Genomic DNA, 24,679 nt, shown 5'->3' on the forward strand with positions numbered 1-24,679 from the left:
CCTCTCTGCTTACTTGTGATTTCTCTCTGTCAAATAAATAAATAAAATCTTTAAAAAAAAAAATTTAGCAGTCAGTATTTCAGTCTTCAAAATATTTGCATACTTTAACCCAGGTATTCTATTCTGACAGTCTGTCTGTGGGAAATAGAACTACCCTCCCCCCGACTACCACCACCAAAAGAAAAGAAAAAAAATGTTGGGATGATGACATGTCTATATGTTATTCTATAATCATTAGATATTATAAATATTTTTGAATAATTTGGGGGAAGTGCCCCATATATAATAAATAACAAAACAAACACAAATTTGCTCAAGGTAGGAAACATTTAATCATCACAGACACAGCCAATGAAATAGGACTGGCAAGAAATGGGCATCCATGTCTTAATGGGAATGATCTCCAGAATGTAGGATGGAAGGTGATTTTATAATTAGAAGCTATTTTTCACTTTGAAAGAGTGGAAGTCTTTGGAAAATTAAAATTACTAAATACGTTAATTACATAAATACAAGAAATTATAATGAAGGAAAAGAGAATGAAAGAACAAACAGTTTTGGCGTGGCACCTGGCTGGCTCAGTTGGTAGAGCATTTGACTCTTGATCTTGAGGTCATGAGTTCGAGTCCTGCATTGGGTATTGAGAGTCAATCAATCAATCAATCTTTAAAAAAAAAAAAAAACAGCTCTGAAGAGCAGTAGGATTGAGGAAATGTTTAGGTTGAGGAGTTTGATTATATTTGTGAAGTAAGAGGAAAGAGCTGGAAGAAGGAAGATGATGGAAGATATAAGGAGTTAAATGATGGTGGAAAGTCCTAGAGGATATAGGCTGAAATCAAGGACACAAATTAACCTTGAAGAAGTGAAGAGATTTCTTTTTCCCCCAAAAAAGGGAAACAAAGAAATGAAGGTGATTAATGGCACAGAGAATTTTTTATGATTGATTTATTATTATTTTTTAACAGAAGTTTATTCTTAAATGTATAGCAGGATCTAAGACTTACTCTAGCTATAGTTGACAATAGATGCTACAACAGACAGGGAATCCAGATGTTTAAACAGGAGTAGAATTAAGGAACACCATTTGTCTCAGACACAAGGGACAGCTTACTTTCGTCAAATTTCTTAATTGCATCTATGGCCAGGGGGCCCTTCCCTGCAGCCTTTGCTTTTAGCTCCTTGAGTTTTTTCTGCCCCTCCTCTGTTTCTGCTTAAGTGCCTTATCTTCCTTGTACATTTCCTTGGCCTGCTTTTTGGGCTACTTCAGAAGCTTCTGCCATCCTTGTGGCCAGACATTGCACCTGCTGCCCCTTCAGAACAGAGACGTTTAGACAGTTGAAGGTTAGTAGATAATCATCATGTTAGAGAAGAGGCAACATCAGAGCCATCTACAGATTGGGAAAGTGGTCAAGAGTAGATTAGATAGGTAGGAAATGATTGATATCCAAGCAGTATGGGTAGTCCAGTTGAAGTTGTTAAATAACTTTTGTTAAATAGCTTTTGTTACCTCAGTCCCTAAAATGAGCAAGCTTTAAGAAACTGATGTCTGCCAGGATAAGAAGATGGAGACTCAAGAAACACAATTTTAATTTCTTTTTGTTTTTTGTGTAGGTCTCTTTAATTTTACAGCACCTAGTAAAAGTCCTTTGCCTTACCAGATTACTATCAATTTTTTTATTACTGTTAATTTTAACATCAGTACACCAATCCCAATGAATGCATGGTGTTCAGTTGTCATAGTCCTCCATAATTTCTAATTGTTTAGCTCCCAGGAGATTTGAGGTGTGATTTCTTCCTTTTTAACAGGAAAAAAAGTGCTCACTTTGGCAGCACTTAACTAAGCAGGGGCAGGGAGAAAAGACTACCTTGTTAGACATTGGAAATGAAAACCTCTGGACTTTTTCTTACTGGGTACAGTGAAAAATTTACAGGGACCTTTTATAGAACAGACTGCCCCTTTAATTTGGTACTTTTTTTAAAACTAGTTTATTTACTCTGCTAAATTACACCTGATTTTGCCACCAGAACATTATCTGTCATTACTTCTTGGCCCCAGAGAAGAGTAGTAGAAAAAGTAAAAAGTAAATGAAGGATTAGTTGTAGTGGAAGGATTGCTTGGGGCTAGGGGATAATGGGTAATAATGAAGGAATTAAAGGCACTAGGGAAAGTAGTAGCCTATGGTGGAGCCCAAGTGGGACTTGAAGGGAGCTGATGAACTATGAAGTTAAAAGGGGGTTAAAAGTCATAATGAGGGGCGCCTGGGTGGCTCAGTGGGTTAAGCCGCTGCCTTTGGCTCAGGTCATGATCTCAGGGTCCTGGGATCGAGTCCCGCATCGGGTTCTCTGCTCGGCAGAGATCCTGCTTCCCTCTCTCTCTCTCTCTCTGCCTGCCTCTCCATCTACTTGTGATCTCTCTCTGTCAAATAAATAAATAAAATCTTTAAAAAAAAAAAAAAAAGTCATAATGAGAGTGAATCAAAGATAAAGTTGGAGGCAGGTAAGAGTAGAAGGCTGTAGGTAGAGAGAGTTGAAAATTAAAAGACCTAGGAAGCAGGAGCAATTCTAACCAACAAGGAAATTTAAGGAGTTGTCATATTTCCAGGTTGTCAGATAACTATGTTGAGAAACGAGGCCAAGTTTTTAGAAAGGTAAACAGCATGGATGTTGAAATTTCCCAAGCTTTTATTTTTTTAAATGATTTTATTTATTTATTTGAGAGAGAGAGAGATGACAAGTAAGCGGAGCAGCAGGCGGGGGTGGGGGGGAGAGCAGGCTCCCTGCTGAGCAGAGAACCCTATGCGTGGCTCAGTCCCAGGACCCTGAGATCATGACCTGAGCAGAAGGCAGAGGCTTAACCCACTGAGCCACCCAGGTGCCCCAAAATTTCCCAAGCTTTTAATCCTCAACAAGAGAACCAGTTTTGCTGTACCTTTGTAATAACAGATTTACCTCGTGCCCTGAGTGTTCCTACTTACTCACATATTCCTAAAACTTGACTAGCACTGAGGTACAAAGAGATTAAGTAACTGAATTGCCTGGGTGGCTTAGTCTGTTTAACATCTGACTCTTGATTTTGGCTCAGGTCATGATCTCAGGGTTGTGGGATAGAGCCCAGTGATGGGCTCCTTGCTGGGCATGGAGCCTGCTTAAGATTCTTTCTCCCTCTCTCTCTACCCTACCCCTACTCTCCCTCTCTTAAAAAGAGAGAAGTAACTTTTCTTTGGTCATGTAACTACAGAATTAGAGGGGCACCTGGGTGGCTCAGTTGGTTGAGCATCTGCCTTCGGCTCAGGTCATGATCTCTGGGTCCTGGGATTGAGCCGTATCTTAGGCTCCCAGCTTGGTGGGGAGTCTGCTTCTCCTTCTCCCTCTGCCTCAGGCTCCCAGCTCGGTGGGGAGTCTGCTTCTCCTTCTCCCTCTGCCTCTCCCCCTACTTGTGCTCTCTCTGTCTCTGTATCTCTCTGAAATGAATAAAACAAACAAAAAATCTTAACAGCAGAGTCAGAGCTAGAAACCTCAGTTTCATAGTTTTGGTTCATTCTATCATTTGTTGTCTATCTTTTAAAAAATATTTTAAAATATTCTTAAAAACATTAAGAACTAATTAGTAATCTCTTGAAATAGTATGGGAGGCAATACTTAGAGTCTTAAAGAGGTATACTATTCAAAATGGGTTTGGAACTTGGCACCTAGGGGAGGTGTAGCAGTGTCAAAGCTGACTCTTCTTGCCTTCAGTTCATATTTTGGGGTGGCTTGGCCTTCCTGTAGGCAGTCAGCAGTACCCAGGTGCTGACTGACAATTACTGAACTGTTTTTCTATTCAAAGTAAGCATTTGAGGCACCCCCAAAGCAGTCTTGTTATATCCTACTATTCACCCAGATCACCTGAGGATCTTACTAAAATCCAGTTCTGATATAGTGGGTGCTGGGAGTGGAGTGCAAGATTGTACATTTCTCTCCTTTTTTTTCTTTTTTAAGATTTTATCTGTTATAGAGCATGCATCCAAGTGAGGGGAAGGGCAGAGGGAGAGGGGAGGGACAGGCTGACTTGGAGCCTGATGCAGGGCTCAGTTCCTATCCCACAACCCCAAGATCATAAACTGTACCAAAACCAAGCAAATGAGCCACGCAGGTGCCCCAAGATTGTGCATTTCTAATAAGCTCTTACGTGTTACCCTTGCTTCTGTTCCAAAGACTACTTTGAGTAGAAAGGCCCTAAAGAACTTTAAGGCAACATAGTTTTAAAATGATTTAATTTTTGGTGCTGCCTCTCAATTTTAATTTATTGAATTAAGTAGATTTTACTTTGTTCAGTCTTATTTTGAAGGTCCAGTAGAGTATTGAATTAATACTGTGTAGTAGTTCACTGCTTACTAAGTAGTAGATAGCAGTCTTAACTGAGGCATCTTCAGACTGGCTACATTCACTCTTTGCTTTCTAATTCATGACAAGATCCCCCTGGGAAAAGGAACCAACTATATTTAGCTGACCATAGTAGTGACTTTCAATTTGACATTTCCTATTGTTTTCCCCTTTCTTCTCTTTCCCTCAATTAATGTCATTGGTTTGAAGAAATGATAACCTCCTTAAAAAAAAAAAAGGTCTGTGGGTACCTCTGCTCTAGAACACTAATTTTCCTTTTTTTTTTTTTTTAAGATTTTATTTATTTATTTGACAGAGGGAGATCACAAGTAGGCAGAGAGGCAGGCTGAGAAAGAGTGGGAACCAGGCTCCCCACTGAGCAGAGAGCCCGATGCGGGGCTCAGTCCCAGAACCCTGAGATCATGACCTGACCCGAACGCAGAGGCTTAACACACTGAGCCACCCAGGCACCCCAGAACAATAATTTTCAATATTTTATATATCATTTACTGGGATGGAGAGAAAGCATCTTGTCTTTGGGATAAAAGTATTTCTTCTGCCAAAGAACAGTCAGCCCTATCCCAAAACTGAATACTGTTAAGAGCCAGTGGAAACCAGGAAAAGGATGGTGATATTAGCTGTGGTCCTAATAAAATAATGCCCTTCCTAAGACATTTGGATTTTGAGAATTTGACTCTGTTCTTGCTTATACAAGGCCTCCAAAGACTTTCTTGAAATCGGAATCACCTTACCTAATAGTTTTGAAGGCTCACAAGTGTTTCTGTGTGCTTTGGCAACCCCTCACTCTATCTGGGTGGGCTCTGAGGGTTGTATATAAGACTCTGCCCAAGGGCTATTTATGTATTTGATAAAGCTGGCCAGAAATTTTAAGTTCTGGTCTTATTTTTGTTAAATTCAAAGAGCATTCGTTTTCCCTTCCCTTTCGCCTTTTCTTACTCAGAACAAACACAAATGGATCAGATGAGCCTGAGGATGCAGGGGCTGGTGAAAATAGGAAGGTCAATGGGAATAATTCTCCATCACTCTCAAATGGTGGTTTTAAACCTTCTAGGCCTCCAAGACCTTCACGACCACCTCCACCTACCCCACGTAGACCAGGTGCGTATTCCAGCACTAGGGATGTAGCTGTCAATACTGTGATTGTAAATAATGTTCTGTTTGGGAATTGACCTCAGGTAAGTGTCAGTTTTCTCTATATTTTTACATTTAAGTTTTGGCCAAGAATGATCTTTCTATAGGTAGACTAATATGTGCCTTTTCCCTTAGTTTTTCCTCCAGGGTGAAGTTCTTGAGGGAAATGCTTTATTGAGAATGAAAAAGAAAAATGAGAACCATATTTGCATTATTAAAAGTATAGGCAGTATAGAAAAGATTGCAACTTTTTGGCAGGGTTTGTAATAGTGTGGACATAAGCATATCATATTGTCAAGGATCTGCTTGCTTATTTTCATTGTATCTTTTAAAAGAATGACAAGTAACCCAATAATGCGAAATGATACTCACATTTTGAAGCAAAAATTATACAACAAATGAACATATTTCATGTAGTAAAAATGTAAACATCTATAGGTAGAATACCCATTTTTCCCAATTACTCAGAATAGAATCTTTAATCTTTAATATTTCCTTCTGTATGTAGACAGACAATATAAAATAATTAAACCAAATATTATTGGAAAAGTAAACTAGTATCTACAAATCATTTTAGTAAAAAACTTTGTTTTTAATTATACATCTTCCCCCTTTTTTGGTAGAAAAATGTGTTAATAATATATTCCTAGCCTTTACGATCATATGCTACTTGGTCAAAATATTGGTGACTTCCCTAAGGAATTGTTATGTCAAGTCTCTCTTGAAGACGTAATACGTACTTTATAACAATTTGTAATAATGCAATAGCTTAACAGATCTTCTTTAACTAACATAAAAAAATTGGTCTTTGATCTGCAGGGTTTCATAGAAAAGACAGTTTTAAAAATATGAAAAATTACAAAATGAACTTAAAGTACCAAAGGGTATCAGTGCTTTCCTTTTTATTTTTTTAAGTAGCTTTTATTTCTTGTGGTATCATGAAATCAGAATTTGTATGTGGTTCATAATTAATAAAGAGCCATTGGATAGATAGAACCTAAAAAGTTATTTAAAAAGTTTAAGTAATTTTCACCTGCATATCCATATCTTAAATTTTCTATTTGTCATTTATCTACCTTTTTACTTTTTATTTTTATTTTTATTTTTTTTAAAGATTTATTTATTGACAGACAGATCACAAGTAGGCAGAGAGGCAGGCAGAGAGAAGGGATGCAGGCTCCCTGCCTAGCAGAGAGCCTGATGTGGGGCTCAATCCCAGGACCCTGAGACCATGACCTGAGCCGAAGGCAGAGGCTTTAACCCACTGAGACACCCAGGCGCCCCTACCTTTTTATTTTTTAAAGTTAAAATTCTATCCTGAATTTGGAATTCTGAAAATAAAAGATTGTTGTTTTCCACAAATCTTTTATAGCATCTGTCAATGGTTCCCCATCTGCCACTTCTGAAAGTGATGGATCCAGTACAGGCTCTCTGCCACCAACAAATATAAATTCAAATACATCTGAAGGAGCAGCATCTGGATTAATAATTCCTCTGACTATATCTGGAGGCTCAGGCCCTCGGCCATTAAATCCTGTACCTCAGGCTCCCCTACCACCTGGGTAAGTAACTGTTTTTGGTTACTATTTGTTTGCTTTAGGCTTCTGCATTTTCTTACTAATAAGGACAATAATACTGAACTTCATTCTTTAAAAAAACCATCCTAAAGCAGTGGTGATTGATTTTTGGGTAGCTGTGTCTAGAGTCAAACTGAACCAAAAAAACTCACCACATTAGAAATCCACACCCTCTCATTTCCAGGGCAAAAGTTTTTTGTTGTTTGTTTTGTGTTTTTTAAATTGAAGGACTCTGGACCATAGAAAGTTAACCAATGCAATGTAATAAAATAGACACCTAATTCGGATTACTTTCTCTTTGAAGGAGGAAAAAAAACACTTTTTAAAATAAAATTTTTCCATCATAGAGTCATTATAGCAAAGTAATAATAATTTAAGAAACTGAGAAATTTAGTACTCATGATCCCATTTTAATCTCTACTAATTATTTTAAAAATTAATACTCTAATATTTTATGTACATATATATATACATTGTGGCATTTAGTTAATCCAGAGCTTGGAATCTAATTAAAATTAATTGCTTGATAAATTAAGAAACCCTCATGGTGAAACTTTTGGTTGCTAAACAGATATTATCTGTGGGTAGTTGGGCCATTTTCCTTTTGTGAAACCTACATGGGAAACCAAAATAGAAAATTATTTGTGTAAGGGATTAGCAAACAGAAACTTGTGCTCTCCAAAGTGATTGGTACTTCTAAATTGTGATGGTTCATTTCTGTCTTCTTCTCTTTGGAAATTAACCCATCAAGGAGACTAGAATAACCAGACTGATTTTGTCTGTTAGACTGTGCAGAGACACATCTGACAAAATCTTAGTCTGATTTCAGTTCTTTTAGAACACACATAGTGTTTTGCCTTTCGGTTAGTTCAGTCTTTCTTCAGATTTCAAAACATTAATTACAGCATTTTTTTTCCCCACCTAGTCTTGCATATGCCATGATCAGATTGAGCTAGACTTTGTCTCCTGAGTGCATGTACCTCAAATCTCTTCAGAAATATAAGGCACCTCTTGAGCAGATACTGCTGCAGAAGTCTTATCCACTCTGTCATCCTCAGGATAACATTTTTTTACTTTATTCCTAACTTCTTTTGATACCTTCTTTAGATATTAACATGCTTATTTGCCTTAATTCTGTAATATGGTCATATAAGAGAAGATAGCAAAGATAAGTGCTTTATCAGTTTTTTAAATTTTCTGTTTAAGTTGGGAGCAGAGAGTGGACCAGCATGGGCGAGTTTACTATGTAGATCATATTGAAAAAAGAACAACATGGGATAGACCAGAACCTCTACCTCCTGGGTAAGTATCTGAATTAAAGAAGAAGAAAAGTTATTTATTCAGAACTATAGATTATATCTCTACAGAATCTTCCCTATATTCCTACTTTTCCTTTTCCTTTCAGTCTTTTCCGAAGCTTCCACAAAGCATTCACTTTGTGTTGTGGTAGGTGCAAACTAGAAAGGAGAGAGAATTGATTGAACATGATGATTTATTTTTATTCATTTCTGACCTAAAGATTCCATAGGTCTTGCTATTTCCATGTTTTCCTTTCTGTATTTTACCTGGCTCAAACCATAGGGTTTTAGAATTAGTTTCTTCAAGAGTAATTATTTTAATTTAATGGATTAATTTTAATTAGTTTTAGATTTATATTAATTCTAATTAATTTTAATAAATTAATTTAACTCATTAATTTTAATGTAACTGAATAAGAATTGTTATAGCCCCATCATATATATGAAGATAAAGTCCCTATTATATATATATATAATATTGAAGTCATTGCAGAATAGTTGGGGAATTAAAGTCTATATTAATGCATGATATTAAGCATTTAACATTTACATTATAGAAAATGGAAGAAAATATTTTTATTCAGGGTAAGTTAGTAGCAAACATGGGGAAATATTTACTCTTGCTGTAATCTCAAATATACACTTAAAAGGTACTGTTTTACTTACTAATTAGCAGATGGTATCCAGTGTTGGTGAGTTTGTAGAGGAACTTTATCACGTAATATTGCTAGTGGTGGTATAAATTATTTGCAATTCTTACAGAAAGTATATATAACTATAGTAATGCACATACCCTTAGTAATTCTGTCTAGGAAATTTATCCTAAAGAAGTAATGCAAAGGGAGAAAAAAATTGATGTATTAAAGGTATTTATTATTTTACTATTTATAATAGAGAATATTGGAAATAACCACAAACAACAAAGTAGAAATCAACAAGTTATTGTTTTAATGTTTACTTAATATTATGGACCCATTTGAGGGGCATCTGGGTGGCTCAGTTAAGTAGCCAACTTTTGATTTAGGCTCAGGTCATGATCTCAGGGTTGTAAGATCAAGCCCCATGTCAGGCTCCATGTCAGTGGGGAGTCTGCTTGAGATCGTCTCTCTCCCTCTTCCCCACCCCCTGCATACTTTCCCTCTCTCTAAATTAAATAAATTAAAAAAAAAAATACCATGCACCCATGATCAGTTGTTGTAATTTTATGGGAAAAGTGCTTTTTGATATCTGTGAAAAGCTGTATGTACAGTTCTTTCCCTTCCTATTAAGATTTCAACAGTCAAAAGAACATTGGAAAGAAAGTGGGAGAACTTTTTTCTTAATTACTGTTTGAGACTTACCCACTGAATATGCATTGTATTTTTAAAATTGATACATCTTAACTTTTAAGAAAAGAAATTTTTAAAAGCCTTTCTTTTGTGTTCACTTAACGACCATTTAAAAACATATAAAATAGAAAGAGTTCAGGTAAATCAAAAGTAATTTAAGGTAAAATCTTACCAAACCTGCACCAGGGCCAAGATAAAGTCCTGTTCAATTCATATCTGTATCACAAGTAATTATTGAATTAGGTTGGTTTTGTCCTGATTTAGCTGGGAACGTCGGGTTGACAACATGGGACGAATTTACTATGTTGACCATTTCACAAGAACAACAACGTGGCAGAGGCCAACATTGGAATCCGTCCGGAACTATGAACAGTGGCAGCTCCAACGTAGTCAGCTGCAAGGAGCAATGCAGCAGTTTAACCAGAGATTTATTTATGGGGTAAGCAGCCTGTTATACTATAAACTTAATAAGTATTTGTTTTTAACCTTTTTTTTTTTGCATATGAAATGTTAAGTACTAAAAGACAAGAGGGGGGCACCTGGGTGGCTCAGTGGGTTAAGCCGCTGCCTTCAGCTCAGGTCATGATCTCAGGGTCCTGGGATCGAGTCCCACGTCGGGCTCTCTGCTCAGCAGGGAGCCTGCTTCCCTTCCCCTCTCTCTGCCTGCCTCTCTGCCTACTTGTGATCTCTCTCTGTCAAATAAATAAAATCTTTAAAAAAAAAAAATAAAAAAAAAAATAAAAGACAAGAGGGCACCCAGTTGTTGCTGTTGATAGATACTATGTTTATATCTTGTCTTGAGTATTCTGTGCATGTGATCTATTCTTAACTCTTTGAAAACTTCTAAAGTTCAACCTCCTTTGCTTTGTTAATGTCAAAAATAAAAAAGGAAGTTAGGACAACTTAAAATCCATGGACAAAAGGATAATAAAAATAAACCCAAGTGGTTTGAAGAGAATTAAGACAGTTCTGAATTTAATACTCCCTAGCTTGGCAGAATATTTGAAGGTTTGGCTCTAAGAGCACCTGACTATTAAGTGGTTATATAGAACTAGTGACAGAATTGAATCACTTTGTAACATGAAAGCACAGTTTACCTAATTAATTAGTGCTCTGGGAGATTAAGGAAATTTAATTCCTTATATGATTATGCTAACTATATATTCTGGCTTCAAAACTGTATTATCTTTGGTATGCAAATATTTCCTTTTGGAAATGGTTTAAGATTGTACATATTTTTCTTCAGAATAATATTGCAAAAATAGCTGTAAGTTCAGCAAAATATATTAATGTTTTTTTAATGCAGTCTTTGGTGCTAGGAATTTTATAGTCTCTCAAATCATAAAGTATTACAGATCCTTTCTCTGAGGAGAGGAAAATAGTCCTTGGAGAAATAGGATTCAGTGGGCCAAACAAAAGGGATTTGTTTTGAGTATTATGTAGAACTTAAAACCAAAGAAAATAAGGTCTTCAAGAGTTCAGGAGAAGCTGACCTCCATTTTCATCTCTTCCCCTCCACCACCATTGGTATCATCCCTGTTAGAATACATCAGATTAAATTTCTGTCCTCTGAGCGTTATTTCCCCCCTTTTCTCCATATTTTTATCTATTTCTTGGATCTAATCGCCATAACACTTTCATCCACTGATTTAAACAAATTCTTCTTTATCACCAGCCTTCCCTTCACTACCTAGTTATGACTAAGATTCTTTCATATAACGGTTTTTCCTGCCACTTTCTATAGGCAGCAGTCATTATATTTCTTCCCAGTGGTTTTAGAAGTGAAATTAATTTGTCTCTTGCCTACCTGACCCTACCCATTTTTTTTTTCCTATGCTGTTTTACATCTTCCCTTCTTTCTAAATTATAATAGCTTTGATATACCTGGCCAGATTTCTTCTAGGGTTGAATGCCTAGTTTGCCTGCTTCTTTAAAGCTAATTTCCACATAGGTGTTCAGTGGAAAGAACATGGGCTTTGGAGTCAGACACATCTGGGCTTGAGTCCTAATAACACAGTTACTTTCTCTATATGACTTTGAGAAAGTCACTTAACCTCATCAGGGCTCATTTACTTTATCTGTTACAAAATTTCCTGAGAGGAATTTTTTTGAGGATTCTATAAAATAAAGTTCCTAATATGTTTGGCACATGTTATTATATGGATAGAAATGTTAGTTTTCATTCCCTCATATCCACATTGTAAATGTGCTCTTTATCTTACTTTTACAGTACATCATCTTTAAAACATTGTTTTGAAACACCGGTTTAGCATATATTTCCAGGGCACCAACAGTATATATTGCTTCATTGTAAACTTCACTAATTTGATACTCAGAGTCTTTGTTTCCCTGGTTATAGGTCAGTAGACTCTCATACACCTAGCTTTTTTTTTTTCCTTAAGTGGGCTCCACACCCAACGTGGAGCTTGAACTCACAATCCCAAGATCAAGAGTCACATGCTCTACTGACTGAGCCAGCCAAACACCTCTACACCTAGCATTTTTAGCCTTAGAATGGAAATGGTTGATGTTGGAACACTGTAATTGCTCTTCCTGGCCAATGGCTTCAATGTGTATGTCCCCAATTTACTTAACCAGGGAAGAGCCTTGGATCTTAGGCTTGGGCCTTAGAAAATTACCGCAATAGTTTGTTATATGCCAGGCTTTTCAGACCTGTTCCATAACCAGTATTCAAACCTTTTTATAAGTGTTTATCCCTGGTCTCTCTGCTCTCAGTGCTTTTCATAATTGTGTCTGTCAGGAGGAGCAAGGCCAATTCTTGATAGGTCTGACTTCCAAGAGTTGTTTAATCAGAGATAGAATGTCATATCCTTTAAAACTTTCAATCAGTTACCCAATTTCTATAATAAGTCAGTGACGTGGGGAAAAAAACCCAGAGACAGTAGGGGGAACTGCTATAGATTGAGACTTGAGACTCAACCAAGTGTAATGTGAGGACTTTGAATTTCAACTTGAATGAACAATCATAGGCATTTAATTAGTGACCAGATATTAGATGATAAAATTAACATAGATTCTTTGCCAGGTGTGATTAACAATGTTGTGGTTATAGAAGAAGATGTCCACAAATTTTAGAAAGACATGCTAAAATATATAGGGTGAAATGACTAAATGATTCAGCAAAGAAGAGGGAAAAAAAGAATTTTTTTTTGGCAAAGTCTTAATACTTGTTGAGTCTTGGTGCTGGATATATAGGGTTTACTTTCCTTATTTTTTTTGTACATTTTTTCCATTAATAATTTTTCTTTAAAAAACAGTTAGAAAATGGGGCGCCTGGGTGGCTCAGTTGGTTAAGCAATTGCCTTTGGCTCAGGCCATAATCATAGAGTCCTGGGATGGAGTCCCACATCAGGCTTCCTGCTTGGTGGGGAGTCTGCTTCTCCCTCTGACCCTAACCCATCTCATGCTTTCTCTCTCTTTCTCTCTCTCAAATAAATAGATAAAATCTTTAAAAAAAAAAAAAAGGCAGTTAGAATCTATTATTTACTCATTTTATCTTACTAAAGGGGAAAGGGTTTAATTCCAAATCTTCCTGAGAGACCACATGTTATCTTCACTTTATTATACATTTAAACCAAAACATATCCATTAACCCTACATGGTCACTATGACCTTTGCTTCTCTTATTTTAATGGTTGAAAATGGTTTCCTTTTTTCTAACCAGACTTCTGTCTCTACCAATGTGGTCATTAGAAACAGAAGTTTAAGAAATCTTCTTTACAGATCTGTATTTATCAACTCTTTACAACTGAAATTCTTTTCTTTCCCTCATCTGATAGCCTCTTCTTCCTACTCCCGCAACTCTTTCCACAATATTTGTATATACCCCATGTTTTATATATGCTGCTTCTTTTTGAGTGAGAAATACAAGGTTAGTCTCAGCCATCTGGTGACCCTGAGTACTGTGGTTTATAAATGACTCTTTGGGGATTTATGTATTTCTCTAATTTACTGAGTTGTGGCTGAAGAAGAAAATGATCTTTTGAGGGTAAGGATTACATATTTGTAATATTTGAATTTCACATAATTTCAAGCATTAATGTTTACAAATATTTTTTTTTTCCCTCCAGAGCATATTGGCATATATCCATTAACTGTGTGACCCATCTCTAAGACATGAACTCTGTAAAAGGGTGTTATATTGCACATGACCAGGGAAGACTGGTAACCACCAGAGCTCATAACCCTTGCTTTCAAGGTTCTAATTAGGTTGTTCATTATTTCACCTTTTTCTTGATGTTGTTGTTGTTGTTCTTTTTAGAATCAAGATTTGTTTACTACATCACAAAATAAAGAATTTGATCCCCTTGGTCCCCTGCCACCTGGATGGGGTAAGTCCTGTGATTTTTTTCATTGCATTTGTCATTTTAAAAATCAGGTATTTATGGATGATAGCCTGCTCTTGCTTGAGTGAATATCTTGGAAGTTTTTGGGGTGTGTCAGTTCAATTCAGAGAGCCAAACAGGTATTAAATTTCCCAGAAGTTCTAAGTTGATTGTCATATTACAATTAATTTTTATTGGAATTCAAAGTTATTTTACTCTTTTAAAGTTTAAAAATACTTTGGGCATTTAACAATAAAAAGAAATGGATGGTTAATACACAGAACGTTCTGAATGGACCTCAAGGGGATTATGTATAGTGAAAAAAAGTCCATCTTAAGAGATTATATACCGTATGATTCAGTTTATGTAATATAGTCAAAATGACAAAATTAGAGAAATGGAAAAAAGATTAGTAGTTGCTAGGAGACAGAGCCAGTGGCAGGTGGGTGCAAATACAGGAGGTAATATAAGTAGTTCTTATGTGGCGGTGAAGTAGTTCTGTGTCTTTGCCATGGTAGTGATTACACAAATCTATACATAAGGGATAAAAGTGCATAGATTATACATTCACAGTAATGAATTTAGCTTAAAATTTGGTGAAAGTTAAAGTCTGTAGTTAACAGTAATGTACCAGTTTCACTTTCCTGATTTCAGTATTATACTATGGCTATATAAGATATTACCATTGGGGGAAACTGGTGAAGGGTACATGAGATTCTTAGAATAATTTTGGAACATCCTGTAATGATTATTTCAAAATAAAAAGTTATATATTTTTACCATATTTGTGCTTCTAAAACACTGTTCATGGTTTGGTTGAGTTGATGTAATTTTGAAAGAACAGTGGAAGGGGAACATGTTAGGGTGGGACTTTGTGCTTGGGTATGTTTTGTTGTTGAGTACATTTATCTTAGTATTAAAATTCTATAAATAGATTTTACATACCCTACCAGATTTTTGTTTTATGGTAATATGTGAATCCTAGCACAGTAGCAAGTTTTCAGAATAAACAGCAATATAGAAGTTTTGCATGGATGTCAAAGAGAGTATAGAAAGAAACGTGGGGTACCTGGGTGGCTCAGTGGGTTTGAACCTCTGCCTTTGGCTCGGTTCATGACCTCAGGGTCCTAGGATCGAGCCCCGCATCAGGCTCTCTGCTCGATGGGGAGCCTGCTTCCCCCTCTCTCTCTACCTGCCTCTCTGCCTACTTGTGATCTCTCTTTCTCTGTCAAATAAGTAAATAAAATCTTTAAAAAAAAAAAAAAAAAAGAAAGAAAGAAAGAAAGAAGGAAACAGCTAAGTAAAGCCAGCCGTGGAACTAGTTGAAGTTTTGTCTTCAAGAGCGCAGATATTTCATAACTTGGGGGTAAAATCAGAAAATGATGTTTCTAGATAGTCTGGGAGGCATTGGTACCAAGATAGATTGCTCTAGCATCACTTTATTGAGGAATGGAGAAAAATGGATGTGTCAAGGTCACATGAATCTGGGCAGTAGATGATACTGGACATAAAGTTTGCCTTTGAGAAGTTCCATTGCCCTTTGGTTATTTATCCTTAACACTCTGTGAAACAAAGAGGTTAAAAACATGATAAGTAATACTTACAATTGTTATTGTATTAGCATGTAATAAAGGGAGGGCATTTGAAAGTGAACTGTGAATTTCTGTCTTCACCAAAGCTTGGTAATGTGATAAGGAGTCTTCTGTGTTGGAGTCAGAGTGGAGAATGCATGGTTGGTATGAAGTAACTTTAGAAAAGGGAATGTTGCCTTTATATAAAGCATATTGAACCAGGCCTGTCAGATTGCTTTTACTACACATGGATGGTTTTCCCAGCTTTATTTCTAGAATTGTTGTATGTCTGTATTATAGAGGAGAAATTAATGCAATTAAAGGATGTATCTGAAGGTCACGTATTATCCTCTTAATGACCAGTTAGCTTTTGTCAGAAACATGGACCTTCTCCAGACCAGTTATAGGAAAAAATTACCGCTTGCTCATTAGAAGCATGAATTGTAGGCTGTGTTGCCTTATGCAAAGAAGCTTTTCCGGGTGCTTGGATGACTCAGTCATCAAGCGTCTGCCTTCAGCCAAGGTCATGATTCCAGGGTCTTTGGATGGAGTCCTGCATCAGGCTCCCTGCTCAGTGGGGAGTCTGCTTCTCCCTTTCCCCCTGCCCCTCTGCCCTGCTTGTGCTGTCTCTCTCTCACTCTATCTCAAATAAAATCTTTAAAAAAAATTTTTTTTAATTAAAAAAAAATTCCTGCAAGCTCCGGTGCTTTCTGTATTTATTATTATTTACATATATAAATATAGATTATAAATAAATATATTTATTAATTAATTATAATTAATATTTATTTATTATTATAAATAATAATTTATTACTGTTAGGATCTTTCTCTTTTTTCCTAACTAGCCGACAACTCTTCCCTGAAATACTGCCTCTAAAGACCCAATCCCAGCTTACCCATGTTATGAGACTCTTTCCTTATTTTACATTCTGCTTATTTTTAGGTTTCACACTTCTGAAGTTGAAATGTACCCCCCTTCCTAGATGAGTTCATGATTACCCTGTTACTTAGACTAAGCACTGCTTTATGACTCTCTGCCTTTGGGGCACATGCCTTATTTGTGGAACCAGTGACAACACTGGTACTGTTACAGACAAAACCCTACCTGAGATATCTTCAGGATTTACCCAGGAAATAAAACCCCAATTCATAGTGTGTGTTTACATTCTGAAATAGACAGCATTATTTTTGTGACACAATATGTTATTTATTTATGAATGAATCAATGAGAAGGCTCCATGTGGGGCTTGAACTCACAACCCTGAGATCAAGACCTGAGCTGAGACCAAGACTCAGATACTTAACCGACCTAGCCACCCAGATGCCTCATCCTTTCAAGCTTTATATGCTAGGACTAGACATTACCACCTCAAAAGCTGACAGTGAAGAATTTTTAATACATGCAAACTAAAGAGGCTGGAGAACAAAGAGTATTTTTGGTTCAACAGTGTAGTCTAATAGGGCTTTGTATACCTGGTTTTACCCATCAAGTATAAAAATATTTTCTCCTTTTGAGAGTTGCTGTGAAAGAATACATAGAACAGCAAGAAGCTTCTGGTTTTTACTGTTTTATTCATCAAGTCAGGAAGGGCTCTGATCTGCATTCCCTTTGCTCTTCAGTAATCTCCGTATTATTTATCATGTTTTTCAATAAAAATCAGCTCTATAGTCACAGTACTTCCTCTCATTAAAAGCAGATGAGCCTTCAGTTTGCAAGTGCGCCCACCTTTTGAAATTTTGTTTCTCACAGCTTCTTTCAAGAAATGTTGGTATCAGCAGTATATACTTAGAACATACATAGAAAAGAAGTTTTCTATTGAATTTATCCGGCTTCATGTTAACTTTTGAAGAGAAAATCTCTGGCCCTGAAGTCTGAACTTACGTGGCAGATATGCACTTGGTATTATTTTTAGATTATAAAAATTACTTTAAAAATTACTTGGATAGAAAAAAATTCCAGATTCTGCAAATATATTTTAAAATTTTAAATTTAATGTGACTGCCAAGAATATTAACTAACATTATTATGTAGCTGTAGCACTGTGGATGCTTCTTTTTACCTCAGAGACAGACTTAAATTTGGTTACTTTCACACTCAAGATGCCATGACCAGTGAAGCCAGTGTTAATATTCACAATGTGTCACAAGATGCAGAATCCCATTTATCTGTATGTAACACATACTTGGGGTTCTCTTTCCATTATGGCTCAAGTGATGTAAGTAGCTGAGATGTTAGTATGGGGTTCAAGATACTCACCAGTATATCCATTCTAACCTCCCATATTACCACTATACTCAAAATATTGGAATTAGTGCTGGAGATAACAGTTGAAAGTTACCAAATACTAACTTGACATAGCTATATAATTTGGCTCAAGACTTGTCCTGCAGTAGCTTGCTCAGAGAAAGATACAAAGGATCTAAATAAATGTTTTTTGTGAAAAATAGCTACCAACTTTTCAAACCATAAGGGATTTAAAAACAAACAAAAAAACTTGATCAGCTTGGAATTAACCTTAAAGTTTTATTTGAAATTGCTAATTTTTAGAAACTATCCTTTTAAAAATATTGGAATCCATTCTATATTCTTCGTTACTTCACTTACCTCATTTTGAAACATCTAAAAAAAATTCAGGTATAGAAATTATCTTTTGAAGAAGAATTGGTAATGGAATAGAGAATTCAGTGGTTTAAAACAACAAACTTAATATTAAAATTTCAAGGACTGACTCTTCTTTTATTAAAAGAGAAAATAATATCTACATGTCTCCTAAACCTTACTGAGAAAGCTCAGGAATTCAGGGGAAATTGTGTAGAATGGGAATAAGAAAACAAGGAGAATCCTAAAGCAAGAGGTAGATGGAGGAAAGAAGCTGCAGTTTCAAAGGCAGTAAACTAAAGAACTGAGCCCTTTGCCCAGCCTTTGTATAGAAGGTTTCTTTAGATATTTAGGATTTGGGAACTGAGTGTATTAGGGAAGAGGATATATTTTGAAACAGTGTTTTCTAGTTGAATAATGCCTAGCATATAGCAAAGAAACAAGTTATATCCTTCCCCCCCATTGTATTTTAAGAAAGGAGGTGACGTGGTATGCAAAAAATGGCTTAAAGAGACCTGACTTTCCATCCTGTCATTATTACTCAATTCTGAGATTTTGGGCAAATCACTTAACCTGTCCAAGTTTCCCTATCATGAAGATGAAATGAAACTATCTACTCCTGGGACTAATATTAAGGATAAAATGAGGTCATGTATGAAAAGTTAAAATGTTAATTATTCTTGCTGCTTTTGGTTAGATTGAACAAAAAGGTCTTGTAGGCAGGACATTGTGAATTAAGTCTGTTTAGCTTCTAAAATGTAATGATATTTTAATAGCTCTAGCAGGTATATGAATTTAAAAGGTATATGAAAGAATAAATCAAACCTCTTAAAGTTGTGATTTGGAAGCTATAAAAATCAGTGCAATGAGAAATGGGCAAATTCAGCACATTTTATTTTAGTTTGTGGAAGAAGACAATGCCAACCCTAATGCTTTGCCTTTTTTTTTTTTCTTTCTTTAAGAGAAGAGAACAGACAGCAATGGTAGAGTATATTTTGTCAACCACAACACTCGTATCACACAGTGGGAAGATCCCAGAAGTCAAGGGTAAGAAACTTTCAGTTACTAGTATATAGATAATCTCGTGAAGATTGTACCCTATTTCTGACTCAGTTACGGAAAAAATCAAGTTACAAGTTCTTCCCCCAAAGTCCTTAAACATTACTCACCCATATACTTTAGAAAGAGAAAAAATTACAGTTATTATTGTATATAAAAGATGTGGGTTTCTTGAGAGTACAGGAAAAAAGTCATTGGTTCATACAAATATACTATGTATTTAAAAATTCCTATTTATTATTAGTAAGTCCAGATTAATAGCTCTAACGCAGGGGTTTGCAACCTGAGATCACTAGAGAAAATTCAGGGAATACATGACTTAAGGGGGAATAAATGCAGATTCAGTTATATTAACTTTTACCTGAAATTGAGTGTTTCCATCCATTTTGGTTGTAAGCTACAACCATAGTGGAATTAGTAGTGCCTTAGACTCTTCCTACCAGTAGAAATCATACGTTTTTTAAAATAGCATTTTGCAGTTGTTGCAATTATCTCAAAATATACTTTACACATATTGCAAGAACTTGCTAGTTAATATATTGACAAAGAGACATACTATTATTACAAGTTTTCCTTTCCATTTAAGTATAATTAACATAAGGTATTATATTAGTTTCAGGTATACAATATGGTGATTTGACATTTATATACATTATGAAATTATCACCTAATAAATCTAATTACCCTCTGTCACCAAAGTTATTACAGTATTACTGGCTGTATTCCCTTTGTTGTACTTTACATCCTTGTGACATTTATTTCATAACTGGAAGTTTGTATCTCAAAGACAAGTTTGTCTTTTTAATGTTTGGTAACTGTGTTTATACTTGCCCATCCTTCCTTCCTTCATTCCGAGTGAGGGAGCAGAAGCAAGGGGAGCAGCAGAGGGAAAGGGAGAAGCAGGCTCCCCACTGAGCAGTCAGCCCAATGTGGGGCTCGATCCCAGGACCCCAGGATCATGACCTTAGCCAAAGGCAGACGCTAACCAGCTGAGCCGCCCAGGCACCCCTATTTGCTTTTCTTTGTAGCATTATGTAATAGTACTTGTATTAGTTTGTTAGAGCTGCCTTAACAAAGTACCACAAATTGAGTGGCTTAAACAATAGAAATTTGTCTCATAGTTCAAGAGATTCAGGAGGTTAGATGTCTAGAATCAAGGTATAGGCAGGGCTTTGCTCCCTTGGAAGGCACTAAAAGGATTTGTTCCATGCCTTAGCTTATATCCATTACTATCATGGAACAGAAACAACGATCCTTATTGAGGATATAGAGAAATTGGGGAACTCTCCTGCATTGCTGGTGGGAATGTAAAACAGTGCACAACTGTGGAAAACAATTTGATGGCTCCTCAAAAAGCTAAACATAAATTAATGTATCCAGCAGTTCTCCTAGGTATACCCAAAAGAAGTGAAAGCAAGGACTCAAACACATCCTTGTATACTTACGTTCATAAATCGTGTAATTGACAGTAGCCAAAAGGTAGAAGCAACTTACGTGTCCATCAGCAGATGGATGGATAAACAAAATGTGATGTATACGTACAGTGGAATATTATCCAGCCCTAAAGAGAAAGGAAATTCTTTTTTTTTTTTTTAATTAACATATAATGTGTTATTTATTTCAGGGGTATAGGTCTGTGATTCATCACAGACCTATAGTGAGTACACAGCACTCCCCACAACTCATACCCTCCCCGGTGTCCATCACTCAGCCACCCCATCCCCACCACGCTCCACTCCAGCTTCTGGTAGTTTGGTTTGTGGCAGCGTAACTGCAGTCTTCGCATAGCATTCTTCAGGTCTGCAAGTGTCAAGTGTCCAAATTTCCCCTTTTTAATAAGGACTCCAGCCCTATTGGATTAATGGCTCACTGTATTCCAGTATGATCTCATCTTAACTGATAATGTCTGCAATGACCCTATTTCCAAATAAGGTCACATTCTGAGCTCCTTATGGTTAGTATATAGGAATCTGTGGATGAACACAATTCAGCCCATAATAAAATCTAATACTGTGCATTTATCAGACCACCAGAGGGTTCCATTCTGCAAGGAATTTGGCAAGCTGTAAAGTTGGAGAGCAGTCTCCCCAAGAATTCCCTCACTTCAGACATCAACCACAAACTGGGAGATCCCCCAAAATTGCTCTCACTTCAGGCCAACTGGGTATGGATTTAGGGGTTCCCACAACCACTTTCAGGTTTGATAACTCACTTGAGAGACTAGAACTCACTTGAAGCTTGTTATACTCACAGTTACATTTATCATAGGGAAGGCATACAAATTACAAGCAGCAGAAGGAAGAAAGACAGGACAGAATGTGAGAAGGTTCTAAATACCCAGAATTGATATGGAGTAATATATGTGGAGGATTAGCAACCAGCAAATCTCACCTGAGTCTCTTACATCCAGAGTTTTTATTGGGGCTCCATTATGTACTGCTTGCATTGCTAACCTTTAGTCTCTAGCCCTGTCCCAGAGTTTGAGCTAATATCTTCAGTGTCTAGTTACTCCAGAAGTTTTAGTTGATGGGAGGTATCCCAAAGCCTCCATCATAAATCACTTGTTGACTGTCTGGTGTTCAAAGTTCCTAAGCAAACAGAGGTATTCCTGACATGCAGGACGTTCCAGAGGCCTAGCAATCACCTCCCAGTAACAGAGGGCAGAGGCCACACCTCTCTTTTGGTATGATTAATTCTTCACACATCCCTTGACTCAAAGTTAAGAACCTTTGTTCTGATAATACAGTTTAAATTTAAAATCTGCTTCTGGATACTAACGTCACATTTTTGATGTTAATATTTAACTTAAATATATTCAGTTTCCCTAAAAGGAAGAAGAATTTCAAAGGTAACATTTTAAATTGCTCTGTAAAATTCTCTCTTGAAGGACAGAATGAACTATGTCACCTTTCTGTAATTTATTATCATTTTTTGTTCCCCCTTAGACTTTTAAAAGGTCAGAGCTGAAGTGAGAATCGTATCTTAATAAACAGTACAAATGACCCAGTTCTATCCTGTTTGTTTTCAAGACAACAGTTTGTTACTGAGCTTATCTTGAAAATAAAATTATAACAAATAAATGTTAACTTTTAAAAAATATTTGGTAATCTATTTTATCTGACATTTCTGTTCAGCTCTGTGAATAAAGCTAAATGTTCTTAACCTTTCAACACAGTTTACAGAATACTGTTCTGAACAATGGTTCTTAGCCTTTTATTCCTCTGAAGTACATTTGAGGAAGATGACAATCCTGTCAGCAGTAGTGGCTCTCTAAAACCAGTCAGCTTAAATGCCCTCAACCCCTCCCCTTCTTCCTTTCTGATGTGAACTTGGACATTTCCATTTTTTTTTCCCCTTCTCTCACTGAACCCACCAGGTGAGAAAATCTGAAGCTGTAGAATAGAGGAAAACAAACTAGCAAATATGGGTAAAAACTTGGAACACTTATACCTAACTAGTTAAAAAGACTAGTTGCCATTATGACAGAACACACAAATACAAACTACAAAGGAGGTATTCAATAATTCTCTACCCATTCTAGTGGAATATTTTAAAATGCAAAAATGTCTTAAGTTCACAAGTAAGCAGTTTTGAATATTTATGCTTATGCCCCAGTTATTTTAATATATAACAAATAAAAATGCACTATTGCCTTATAATCTAGTTCCTGTTTTGAAACTCAGGTAGTGGGGTGCCTGCATGACTAAGTCATTAAGTGGCTGCCTTCAGCTTGCGTTGTGATGCCAGGGTCCTGGTTTCGAGCCCCATATTGGGCTCCCTGCTCTGTGGGAGGCCTGCTTCTTCCTCTCCCACTCCCCCTACTCGTGTTCCCTCTCTGTGTCTTTCTCTGTTAAATAAAATCTTTAAAAGAAGCAGAAAACAAAACAAAACAAAAAAGCTCACATAGTATTTGCAGGGTGAAAGTTGTTGCCATACACACAAAAGCTGAAAAACTTGGCAAATGCTGTGCTAGCAGTCTGAAGGAAGTACTTTGAGAGACTCAAAAAGAATGATCAGTGTATAGTAGGGGGAATACTAATAGTTACAACTTGAGGGTTACTATGTGTGAAGCTTTTTACTTACATTGTCTCACTTATTCCTCTTACAGTCTTACTATATATACATTCTTAACAAACTGCAGTTGAGAGAGATTAACCAAAGTCTAAAGATAGGTATTAAGAAGTGGTTAGAAATACTTCAGAAAGAACAGTTGAGTTGCTTTAGTAGAGGAATAATTAAGATCTTCTGGACAAGGGCAAAGTCTTCACTTGGAGGTATAACAGATCATGTCTTGTTAAGGGAAATGGTGAGTAGCACTACACTTGGAAATCACGGGCTTCACGGAAGGGAGTTGGAGTTAGAGTGCGGGGTTAAACCTGAAAGGGAACACTGAGGGTAGGGGCGCCTGGGTGGCTCAGCGGGTTAAGCCGCTGCCTTCGGCTCAGGTCATGATCTCAGGGTCCTGGGATCGAGCCCCGCATCGGGCTCTCTGCTCAGCAGAGAACCTGCTTCCTCCTCCCTCTCTGCCTGCTTGTGATCTCTCTCTGTCAAATAAATAAGTAAAAAATCTTTAAAAAAAAAATTATTTGATCCTCCTCTCTCTCTGTCTGCCTCTCTGCCTACTTGTGATTTCTCTCTGTCAAATAGATAAATAAAAAAATCTTTAAAAAAAAAAAAAAAAAAAAAAAGAAGGGGCGCCTGGGTGGCTCAGTGGGTTAAGCTGCTGCCTTCAGCTCAGGTCATGATCCCAGGTCCTGGTTTCGAGCCCCGCATCGGGCTTTCTGCTCGGCAGGGAGCCTGCTTCCTCCTCTCTCTCTGTCTGCCTCTCTGCCTACTTGTGATTTCTCTCTGTCAAATAGATAAATAAAAAAATCTTTAAAAAAAAAAAAAAAAAAACCTGAAAGGGAACACTGAGGGCAGAGTGAGTGCCCCATGTTGAGAGTTCAGGGCTTATCATTCACTGGTAGTGTGAACAGTGAATATCACTTTAAGAAGAGAGTTAATCATGATCAGAGCTCTGTTTTAGTACTCTGTCAGCAATATGAAGTGAATGTAGGACCAGAGTGAGACTAGAGGCAAGAAAACCAGTTTGGTGGCCATTATGAAATTTTAAAAGAGAGATGAATGATGCCAGGGTAAGGATGTTCTTGGGGACTGAAAACAGTGATGAAAATGAAGGCTTCCAAGGCAGAATGGGCAGAACTTGGGTTACCAAAAGGTGTTTAGGTGGGTTATTAGAGGGGATTACAGGCCAGGTAGGTGGAAACAGGGTGGTTCCATGAATCTATTGACATGTTTAACATGCTTGTAGGATATCTATAGAGAGGTCTAGTAAACAACGGGAAACACTGGACTAAGTGATCTAAATGATGCTGCATTTATGGG

General features: G+C 36.8%; 1 protein-coding gene across 7 annotated transcripts in view; it reads left to right on the forward strand.

The window, feature by feature from the left end:
- ITCH (itchy E3 ubiquitin protein ligase) overlaps window positions 1-24,679 on the forward strand; it is a 130,842-nt gene that overhangs the window by 77,698 nt on the left and 28,465 nt on the right. For 5 of the 7 annotated variants that reach the window (XM_047744505.1, XM_047744504.1, XM_047744503.1 and 2 more), the window contains 6 exons: window positions 5,324-5,481; window positions 6,887-7,076; window positions 8,298-8,393; window positions 9,982-10,156; window positions 14,000-14,069; window positions 19,198-19,282. In XM_047744505.1, coding sequence (XP_047600461.1) covers window positions 5,324-5,481; window positions 6,887-7,076; window positions 8,298-8,393; window positions 9,982-10,156; window positions 14,000-14,069; window positions 19,198-19,282 — 774 coding nt within the window. The remainder of the gene's footprint in view (window positions 1-5,323; window positions 5,482-6,886; window positions 7,077-8,297; window positions 8,394-9,981; window positions 10,157-13,999; window positions 14,070-19,197; window positions 19,283-24,679) is intronic. The other 2 variants (XM_047744507.1, XM_047744508.1) reach the window with 1 other exon arrangement.

The sequence above is a fragment of the Lutra lutra genome, chromosome 9, assembly GCF_902655055.1.
Source record: "Lutra lutra chromosome 9, mLutLut1.2, whole genome shotgun sequence".
In the NCBI taxonomy this organism is placed as follows: Eukaryota; Metazoa; Chordata; class Mammalia; order Carnivora; family Mustelidae; genus Lutra; species Lutra lutra.